Source organism: Lepeophtheirus salmonis, chromosome 4 (assembly GCF_016086655.4).
Source record: "Lepeophtheirus salmonis chromosome 4, UVic_Lsal_1.4, whole genome shotgun sequence".
Lineage (NCBI taxonomy): Eukaryota > Metazoa > Arthropoda > Copepoda > Siphonostomatoida > Caligidae > Lepeophtheirus > Lepeophtheirus salmonis.
The window spans coordinates 36,925,531-36,937,551 of record NC_052134.2 but is presented as its reverse complement, the minus strand read 5'-3'; the positions used below and the strand labels follow the sequence as shown (position 1 = coordinate 36,937,551).

At 30.4% G+C, this 12,021-nt stretch overlaps 1 protein-coding gene across 1 annotated transcript; it reads right to left on the bottom strand.

The window, feature by feature from the left end:
* Window positions 1-6,996: 6,996 nt before the first annotated feature.
* On the bottom strand, window positions 6,997-11,025 carry LOC121115862 (uncharacterized). The gene is made up of 6 exons (XM_040710028.2): window positions 10,822-11,025; window positions 8,710-9,045; window positions 8,448-8,645; window positions 8,234-8,361; window positions 7,781-8,171; window positions 6,997-7,688 (listed from the first exon to the last, which is right to left on the bottom strand). The coding sequence occupies exons 1-6, from the start codon at window positions 10,910-10,912 to the stop codon at window positions 7,054-7,056; spliced, it is 1,779 nt and encodes a 592-aa protein (XP_040565962.1). The 5' UTR covers window positions 10,913-11,025; the 3' UTR covers window positions 6,997-7,053.
* Window positions 11,026-12,021: the final 996 nt, after the last annotated feature.

Genomic DNA, 12,021 nt, shown 5'->3' with positions numbered 1-12,021 from the left:
CATGAGTTTTGAAATCCTCGATTTGATCAGATTGACAATTTTTGGCAAAAAAAAACTTTATGGATCTTTAAATATACAAAATGAGAATTTCCTAATTATAACCTTTTAATCTTACAAACGTTTTGTCCCGTCGAAAAAATGATTAAACCACTTATTTTTTGGAAAATTAAGAATCTAATTTTAAAGGTCTAAAATGAAAAATCTCTTTTCATTCCTTTCATAAAAATCATCAAAAAGTGTATGTGAGTTGCTTAAATTATAGAAAAAAGTATCAACTTAGAGACAAAACTCAAAAATCTTGATTTAAAACAAATCAAAAATCTTCAATTTTGACATATTTCTCAAAAACAAACTCAAAGACTTTTCTTCTTAGAAGTAAAAAAGTTTTAAATTTTTTTAATCAGAAAATTTTGAACACACATTAATCTAGAGAGCGATATAGATACATCAGTCTGTACATTTTCAATATATCTTATACTGCAGGCCATTCCTGCATCGTTTAAAAGAATAGAGGTCGTAAAATATGGAAATTAATTTAAATTGTGACATTTATTAGGGTAGTTGTAGTCAGAGTAACCAATGTAGTCATATGTCCATAGTACAATTATGAGTCTAAAAATATACTTAGACTTTTATCCGAGGTAAGACATCTGTGAGCAATACTGTATTGAGCACACCTGCACAAAAAGAAGGGGGGAGGGGGAAATGGAAAAATAGTCGTTCATACATCGAGCTCACACACACTTCAACAAACATAGTATGTAAAAAGAAAAAAAAAGATAATAAAAAACCAAAAGCCCCCATTATTATTGGGGATAACCGCAACAGGTAAGGGGCTGTAAAAATAAAAAAAAGAGCGTTGACGGTGGCTTTCAGCAGCGTTTTATTATTATTAATTACTGGAGAAGAAGGTGGTCGCGTGGTACGTATATATCGGTAGGTGGTAAGAACTCTGACGTAGTGTACTTTCTTCTTATTTTTGATGATTTTTTTTTCTATTTATTTCAAAATTAAATGTTGATGTATATAGTGTTAATATTTGAACTAGTAGGTACTCATTGATAGGATTGTATATCCTGTGTACATACTGTAATTCGTACAAACTGATTATACAAGTTACAATTTGTACGTCTCATACCCCCTTCAGTCAATGAAAGAACCTTCAATTTAATTACCAACGACTTATTTATGCTATAATTTTTAGTTTGATCCTTTAAAATTACTTTTTCATGGAATTAAGTATTTAAGGGTAACACGTTATACCTATTGGCTTTTAAACTGGTTCTATGTAATTTTGCACAAAAGTTTTTGCTACTAGTGATTTTGTTGAATAAGTTTTTGCCTCTGGCAGATTTTGCCGTTTGATAAATTTGCAGCCTTTTTAAGTTTTTATATTATTGGTTCGAACTTTACTTTTAGTCTTTAATGTTGAAAAATTCCACTTTCTATATCCATGGACTTCCTTATATTTATTAAAGTCTCTATTAAGATCATGTCTATGAGTAAGGTGCCCTAGTCAATTAGTTTTTTGAAATAGACTCATGATCGCGGATCCGTAACTCCTTACTCTTTCGTCTTTAATAACACTATTTTTTATTTATTTCCCCTTTTTCTTCATCCTTTAGTCTATAGCTGAGATAAATACAAAAGACTAAAGGTACAGTTCGAACCTATAATATAAAAGCATAAAAAAAACGGTGAATATTTCATGCGAATAGATATCCAAGAGGCCGAAATGTTCGGAGCAAAATTACCAGTCATGATTTAAACTTTATAATTTGCCACAGCATACGTATCAATTACTAATTGTCAAATAAATAGTCCAATTCTGTGCCATTAATATAATAATATCGATCATCTATAGAATGCTGCATTATTATCATTTCAATTGTCTACTTAAAACTCTTAATCTAATTTTTTGGTGTGGGATATGTACAAAATTGTAATTTGCACTCAACATATACCTTCATTATTGCATTCGTTATAAAGTAGCACAAATTATATGCTTCACAGAGTGCAGAGCTTTCTCGATCCCCTACTAGGAATAGAGTATTCTGAATAACCAAAAATAATATTGAACAAGAAATATTCATATAAAAACTTTAACATATATTTTTTTTTATTATTATTAACTTTTGGATGACTCTTCAAATCATAGACTTACACAACAATAGTTATAGCATTTAATATTTATGGTACTGTGTCATCAAAATATATTCATGATCAAACAAAAATAAAATTTATTGAGTGTAAATTTTGCAAACTCCTATGCACTTTAACCAACAAGGCATTCATTGAATGTACTGTGTTGCTTTACTTATCAATAAATAACTTATAAGTATTTCCTATACATTAAGGATTGACGCTTTCAATCACAATAAAAATTACGTAGTATTTCAAAAGACCGATCCATCAACATTGATAAAAGAAATTGTTCTGTGGATTTACTTGAATATTTCTTTATATATGTTGTGTACGAGTACAAGTTAATTGTACAAGTTGCAACCAAAAAATGAGGGGAATAACTTTAAATAAAGGGTTTGTAGTATGATGACATGATGATAATACAATACTTGAATCTTCTATGGATGTTCCATTCCGGTCCGAGCAAATGAATTGAGACTCAAATTCAATGATTTATAACTCGGAGTTGGGTAATTGATGAGAAAAAATTCCAACGGTTCCAGTTAGCTAACAATGTCAACATATATTTTTGATAAAAACCTTTTTTAATGGAGTTAACGTCATGGCTGATGAACGGAAGAGGATTGAGGTAGCTTCATTACTTCATCCCGGACTCCCCTTCGCTGATGTCATCAAGGCTACTAAAGCATCCCGGAATACTGTTTTTCAAGTACAAAATCACCTACGATGGTCATGATACGAACACAAAGCCCAAGAGTGGTAAACCAACAAAATTGACTCCAAATGGACCTGATATGGTTTAAAACGGGCTATAGGCTCACTTTATATGGTCGTACAGCGACCATTCAGGCCTGTGAAGTGCACAATCCAAATATTGAGGACCTTAAGGCATCCATCGAGCAGGTTTGGGTAGCAATGTCGAAGGAATAACTCATTATAGTATGCCAGAGCTTCAAACGCCGTCTGGAGGACGTATTGGAAGCTGATGGTGGCCATATTCGAGGATTATTTAGAAAATTAAATACTAAGCCACTTTTGTTTCAATAGAATACATAAAAAATGCCTTTAAAATGAACTATATGGGTTTTATTATTTGTCCTCAAAGAATCTATATTCTATGCACGGACCGGTATATTAAAAGTGCAACTTTTGACTATTTTTATAAATATACTAAAATATAAGTTTTCTGTTGTAAGTTATAAAGTTCAAACGCCCACACTTATATTACTGATAAATGAATAATAACCAACAAATTTTAATAGATCAAATTAAATGATGGTATCAAGTAATTTTAAGTCATTAGAATCAATGCTGTAATTAAATTATGCATTTTAAGACGAAGATATTACAACTTGCACAATGTGCTTATAGCAGTTGCCGCTCGTACAAAGATTGCAACTAGTATAAAACATACTCGTACAGAGACGGCTTCAAAGTGAGCTGAAATGGGCATCCATAAATGTACGGGCATTTTTCTTTTTTTATATTAGTATATTTTTTTAAAGAAATTGTTTTTTAAGATTATTTTTACCTTTTTATATTTTATAAAAATGATTTTATTTTTGAATCGAATATTCATTTCTATGACTTTTTTTAAGAACAAGTGAATTTTACTAATATTATAGTATAATTACTTTTTAAACTTAAATAAATCCAATAGTTCTATTTTTTTTTTAAAGTCTATCCCAAACAATGCCCCAGCGATAGCCGGGCCTAGAGAAATGGCCCCTTTTACCTTCTAAAACTGGGTGCACACAGTGGTTTAGTCTCAGGAGGGAACAGAGACGAAAAGTGAAAAGGGCACCAAATTTAGGAAAAATTCAATAATTTTACAATGGTAAGTGTTTTTAAAAATAAAAGATCGTCTTTCAAAATGTCTTTTTACAAAAAGAGTAATTCATAAAACCTATAACAATAATATAATGGTTGACTGTTATTAAAGAAAAAAACAATTTCAAAAACAGAAAAAGAAAAATATCAATTCGAATTTAAAAAAATATTCTTGAGGCAATAGACAAAATTTCTTTTTTTTAAATAAATACCTAATCAGAATTTATCCTAAAGAAGAGATACATTTAAAAAATAAATTTTTGTAAGTCTGTAGCGTAGAGGCGCTAAAATTTACACATGTCTTCCATTTTGAAAATTGTGCCACTCCGCCACTGGGTACATATTATAAATATTACATTTTAAAAGATTCGTGAGAGAGAGTCACTTATTCAATATATGTAAACTCTATTGGAACGACAGTCATCATCAAGGACCTGCGCCATTGATAAGAATAAATATTCGTAGGTATACATAAATAAAAATATTTTTCGTCAAAATAAATAATGGAAAATAATAAATATATACATTCGTAAATAACAATAGAAATAAAGAGTTTAATATTACAACACACATGATTATGAAAACACGGATCCATACAAATTGTCATTTCACAAATAACTTTGTCCAGCTGCTCTAAACTTCTTTCTTTCTTCTGGTCCTGTATGGGTTTCGATGACAAATAATGGGTTGAAAGAATAGTATATATGTATGTTGTACACAGAGAGAAAGAGAATGGACCATTATGGGATCCGTGGTTAATTCAATAACATTCTGAATAGACAAAGAATTGCAATAATAACCATGCTCGTTCGAGATGCATCTTGCTCTATGTTGATTACAAGGATTTGTTTATTCAAATGATGGGGGGACTCTTTGAGATCCAAAATAGTTCCAAGGGAATTGATTTATCTTTTGATAAAGGTTTGAATCACTATTTGAATCTTACATAAGTATGGAGAACTTCTTCGTCAATTGAACCCTTCCGGATTTTTATATTATTTTTTAAATAAAATGGATAATATATATAAATTGTACAAGTTTTAACTTGTGTAAGCAGATGATTGTATACAAGTTAGAATTTCTATATCTCATTACCCTTGATTTAATTACATCCTCAATCATTTTAATTATCCACTATTAATTGATGTTCAATTATGATCTAATAAAATTACTTATCAAATACGTACCTATATATGAGTCAATTTAACTGTGTGCATTTGAACTTTATAATAATTACCAAAGTTATATTTTTTTATTTATAAAATTAAAACAATTACTATAAATATATCGGGGACATAAAGCAGTGGTTCTCCAACTCTGTTACGTGAACTATTTTTGTTGGTATGCAGGGGTGTTGCAAGCTTTCATTATTTGGAGGGAGGAGGCTTAACCCAAAAGGTCATCAACTCTGTAATATAATTATTTATGTCAACAGGTTTATTTCATTTATATGTTGTGGACCAATTGCAGGTTTGTAGAAGTTGTAACTTGAGTAAGCGCAAGTTGTACAAATTAAAAAAAAATTAATATGCGTAATTTTATATAGGAAAGAATTACAGTACTAAGGATGAGAATCCTCGGGGATAAACTTATGTATATATATATATATATATATTTATTTTTTTGAGGGGGGTGGCTTGGTTTTCAAAAAATTTGAAAAATTCATTTTTTGGAAAATTTTTCAAAAATCCAAAGCTGTTAACAAAAAATTTCAAATATTAAACTTTTTAGAAAAAAAATTCAAAAATCCATAACTGTACACAAAAAATTACATTCAAATATTACATTTTTTTGGATATAAATTTCAAAAGTTCATAGTTATTTTTATAGAAAACTAAATTTCTTGGAAAAAAATTTGATAAAATTAAATTAAATTTCAAATATTAAATTTTTGAAAAAAAAAAATTAAATATTAAATTTTTTGAAAAAAAAAAAATTAAATATTAAATTTTTTATTCAAAAGCAAACATTCCTTAATTTAGAGGGCTACCATCCCCTTCAGACCACCACTTGCAGATCCCACTGATATTGAAACAGTTGAATGTTCAATGGATACATTAACGATGACATTAAAGCTAAGATACGCTAAGTTTAAAACGTATAATACTCGAGCATTATAATAATTTTCAAAAATTCAATTTCAAATGTTATATTTTTTGGGAAAAAACTTCAAAAATCCATTGCTATTCACAAAAAAATTAAATTTGTCGTTAAAAAATTTTAAGTATCAAAATTTTTTGCTCTACTACATAATTTGCCCGAATGACCTTTTTTTAAGCAAATAAATCTTTGAAAAACAATTTTTACCCCTAATTTTGCGTAAAATTTTTCATCTTTTAACAAAAAAATATTTTATAAAACGCAAAAATTCGTTAAGCCCCTTCAGCCTACCCCCTGTAAACGCCCCTGATTATGTAAAAAAGAAGTTATAAATAAGCTTTATAAACAAAATATCTTCTTTTTCTATTAAACTTTTCAAATTAAAGCTTTAATCCCTACTCATGTGCTTTATGTACATATAATATTTCATAAACAATTCATTCTTTAATTTGTTCCCAATAGTGGATTAACATTAATTATTCTCATTCTATGGTAGAATGTAGGTAGATATTTAATATATAAATTTATTGCATTATAAATGTACATAAATATAAAATAATTCATAATATAACTATAAAATGTAGTTAAGACGTCTTCTTCTTTCATATTCATGGAGAGGAAAATTAAGTTAGAAGATCCTTAATGATATTTTTTGGCGTTAACACAAGATGCATATAGATGATTAAAGTTAATTATACTTAGTTTATCACAGACTCTAAAAGAAAATATACGAATATATTATGTTACCTATATGCAGGTAATGATAAAAGTAATGTTGATTTATAATATGTATATAAAATTTGCAATTACAATAGTCTTTGGTTGTTGAGTATTGCAACCCATTTCACTTAATTTTTTTCTTTCTTTGACAAACTATTCGATTTATACAAAATTGTATTTAATTTCACAGCCAAAGGTTCGTTTCTTTTTTTTTTTTTAAATCTTTTTTGGTGATTAAGAAGTAACAAGAAAATAAACTCATAAAAACATAACATAAATCCAAACAAGGATCATTGGTAGCCCAACAGAAGAAGTACTCCATCGAGAGTCTCCTCCACTTGCTAAAAGTCTGTCAATAGAGTTTGTTTCATAAGTTGGCTCTGTGGAAATGCTAGTAGACGGATGAAATGGCTTTTTTCGAAATCGGCCATAGCATTTAGACACTTGCGTTAATTTCATTCCATTCCTCTTTGGGGTTTGACCTCTCTCACAATTATGACTTGCTTCGCGAAGAAAAATATCCCCGCTTCGAGGACTCATGACTGCCACAAAACATTCGAAGCCTATCATGTCTTTTCTTCGAGTGTACGTATAGATGAGTCCATCATCCTCATCCGTCCATTGCCCCAGACAGCTATATTCCCTCTCTTCAAAAATCTCTGAACGGTTGAAGCAATTGAAAATGGTATAAAACATGATTTCAGGATTGTTACAGTCAGAGTACAACTTGGCGCAGAGCCCATCAGTATCTGGTATAACACCCGTATATTCTCCTATAATAGGATAAGGTGTGGGATCCGTGACACTTAGACGACCTTGAGTCCGCCATGTCTCATCAACAAAACTTTCATCATCACAGAGTTCCTCCACAGGGTTCTTTGATGAGTAAGATCCTAAATAAAATATTCAAAAATATAGATATATTCATAAACAAGTCGTTATTTTCTGAAAATCAAAACAATAAAATTATTCAATATGTACACACCTAATTTAAATTCCAGGGCATTGTCCCCACGATTTTTAAGCCAGAGACATTTATAGGTTTCTTCTCCACAATGAGTTCGAGCAAAGATGATATATTTCTCAATATGCTGCTCTGATCTTCGAGTACACTGTCCACTATAAGTCTTAAATTCTCGTTGATCCTTTAGAAGTACAGACTCCCCCTTAATTTCCAAGTATTCCCATTTCCCTTGTGCAAAGCTTGGGAAACAAGCTTGCTGCTGCCCTTGGTTGACAATTTGAGCAGGCTTTGTTTGAGGACTCAACAAAAGAGTTTCATAGCCTTTTTCTGATGAAATGAGCTGACTACTACATGATGAATCTGCTGAGAGTGCTAAGGATATTTCTCCAGATTCCTCGTTCTTTTTGTACAACTATCAGACAAAATTTTCAAATAATTATATCTTAACTGTTAGGAATTAAAAGATTTACTTACTGCACAACGATAGCGGGGACGGCTCTCGATAACATCCTTACTAGTTGCTTGGATATCCATAAGTGCAATATAGCGCTCTCCGGAGCGTTGTCCAGAATCCCAATCCCCAAGACAATGGAAAGAAAATTCTGTCAAAATAATTGGATGAATTATTGTTTTTTCTAATGAGTAGTAGACCTTTGAGAATTAGCAAGAAAATAAAAATCTAACTTACCCATATCACCAAATGAGCATCTTTTAAACTGAAAATGAAGACCAAAGCCATATGGACAATCAGAGACTTCAGAAGTTTGTGAGGAGCATTTGAGTGCATCCTTTGTACCATCGTGGATAGTGTATGTGAATGTAAACGCACCATTGATGGGGCAATATGTTGGATTCGCTCCTGGTTCACCCATAATACCTTTAGTTCCTATTTAAAAATAACACATGTAAATTAGGTTTTGAGTAAGAATAGAACAGCTATCAATACATACGATAGAGAATGACTTCTTTGGCGCTATCCAAACCATCTCTTGGACAGTCTTTTACGGCTCGATCCTCTGAGGTATAGCATTTATTCATGACTGAAGAAAGGACTGTAAGAATGTTGGAAGATCGTAGAACGAGCTGAAAGCATTTATAGCATCGGATACCACCCGCGTCATCCATGAGAATAACATTATTGCCCAGACGGCGATGACAGAAGCCCCATACGGGAATGGAATTGTAATTTATTGACAAATTAGAATAGGTGAAGTGACGCTGAGATGAACTTGCTTGTGTCATATACTCTCCTTGAAAGGCAGCTGGAAAGTAGCAGGAGCCAGTAACTAGGACGATGAGAGAAAAAGATTTAATGATTTGATGAGGAGACCCGTGACTTGTTCGCACTTTCTACATAATATATCATTCATAAATATGTACATATTATGTACTTCATAAATAGAAAGATTCCTATTTGAAGGAAATGTTTTCACTTTGTCCACAGAGGAGCCCGAGCATTGAAACACTCTTCTTCAATCATTTCCTTCATTAATGAAGGGAAAAACTTTCATATGACGATTAAAGTAGACCGGACGATACAATCAAAATACTTAAGGGGGAAAAACATACAACAACTCGTGACCGGAAATATATCAAAAACAAATGAAGTAAATCACACTTTAATCATCAAATCACTTTAATCACAAAAACAGATGGCTCCAAACAGTTCAGTCAAATACATATGAATAAAAACAAATAAAAGAAAATAGAGAACTATTTCTCGTCAAAAAAAAAATATATATATATGAATCGAGAAGTGTAATAATACAAAATTAACTTTTGAAGAAAAATAATAATTATCTTAAGTACGTGTATACTATTTAGAAAAGTTGGTTGATTCCCCCTCATGATAACTTCTTAATAATACAGCTGCTTACAAATTTGGTATTTATAAATACAAAATAATAAGATGGCCACGTTATTTATTTGCTTACTTCATATACCAACTCATTTCCTCTGCGTTTCAAAACGCATACATATACCTATATATGTCTACAACAACTATATTTAGTAAAATGTTTAACAAAAAAATATATAAATTAAAGACAAAAAAAAGAGAGAAGATTTTTTAATGCAGCTGTTTCCTCTATAATATGAAGCTTATAGAAGTGTAGTATAGTGAGTATACTCAAACATACATACATATTTATGTGATCATAAGTCATCTTGCTATGGACTTGAAATAATACATATCTTTAGTATTGCCGATAATAATTCATAATGGTTAAAGAATAACAAATACATACGTATAAAAAATTATAACATCTTTATTCTATAAAATGCCAATTGATTTTACAAGAAAATTTATTGTCGTATTCAATATCTATGAGTGGTAAGGAATTATAAGCCATTCGATATAGCTTTTAAAAGTTAATTGATGTTTTAAGAGAGGACAGTGTTTTAGGGGAGAAAGAAGGGCTACCCTAGTCTAATGATAGACCCTATGACTGAAGATTTGTTGGTCCTATAAGTTTAAATGTTTGACAGAAAACTTGACAAATAGCAAAAAACCAAAACAAATCTTCATCTCTTCCGTGATGCATAAGATCAGATTAGCCTTTGCATTAAACCGGCCCAAAGAGCAAGGAATTGTCACCATCATGTGGGGAAATCATCATTCGTCACTTTATAACTAACCAGGATAGGCATGGAAAGAATGTGTGAACCCCGAAATGGATTTAAGAAAAGGACGTGTTTCACCGTGAGCGGGACCTACGAATGGCTGGGCTTTTTTTTTAAATTTCAATTTATTCACTAATTTTGCTTATTTAATAAATAATATTAGGAATCTTGGTTTTTGTTTTGTTTTTTACTTTCAAGCTCACAGAGCTATAAACCCATTTAATATTGGCATTGCAAGAGAGCTATAGAATGTCCCTTATAGCAGTACTTTGAATCACAAGTCGTGTCCATATTGAATGAATCAAATCTCAAATAATATACGAACACATATTTGTGACCAAATCCACCCCTCCTCAATACACTATGTGACCCATGCCCTAATTTATTTTATAAATTGAATTCCCCCAAAAAATATTTATAAAATAAGTAATTTTTCTTACCTCCATTAAAACAATGATCAAATCCCAGAAGAAGAGCAATTAATAGCTGTGAATGAATTCTTATTTGGAAGGAAGGAATTACACGATTCATTATAGGGCGTTCATCACTCGCGAGGGATCAGTTTTAACTGTCATTGAAATAAATAAATACATGAAAGTTGAATGAGAAAATGACCTAAGCGTACGGAGTTATTGCGGTCACTCGCGGGCGGAAACATGTAACGTCAAAAAAAGAAAAATGTTAATTGTGCTTCCTTCTTCTTCTTTTCAAACCGGCATCATCCATTTCGACGTTTGTACATTCTATATTCACCTTAACTAGACATGTGGCAGTTAATAGAACCTACTAACTTATATTTCAGTGATTAAAAATTAACTCCCTGTATCAATTTTATATTGTATAATATAAGATAAAATTAACCCTGGAAGAGTATTTTTATAAATTGACGGTTTTTAAAGAAAATTGCTAATTTGACATTAATATACATAATGTCAAATGATTTTGGAAAAAGTGACCAAAACTACGATTTCTACCACTGATTTTCATCGTTGGTGCATATTAAGTAGTGTACAAGTTGTAATTCAGAAAGGAGATGAATAATTTATAAATAAGAATTTAGAGTCCTACACATGATAAAGATAATCCAAAAATTCAATATTATACGAACGCTTGAAATGTTAATGATGTAATGTTTAACATCTTTTCTTGAAAGTTACTAATTAATATGTATGCTCTGCACATTATAAACTTCTATAATTATATTCCTTGTGAATATATAATAGATGTTAATTAAATTTATCAAAATAAGATTAGTATAAAGAGTATACAATAGAGTAATATTGGCTTTCGAGGAAAAATTCACAATACTAAAGAACTAATCGTTGTGAAATTAAATTGCATTGAAAAATGAACCTAATTTAAAAAGCTTTATTGTCTTAAATTAAATTTTGAAACTCGTTTAAGTCAACAGTGTATTATGATTATATTTAATAGATGTAAAAAATAACATTTTTCTCTTTCTTAGAATTTTGTTTACAGGGTTATTTCATGTTATGTTACTTTATAGGGTGCAAAAATGAGATTAAAGGACACCTTTTTAAAAACGCTATCACTTAAAACCACTTTGTCTAACAAAATAATAAATATATCTTATGAATATTCACGATACAAAACTATATAATAATGATTTTCAATCATGT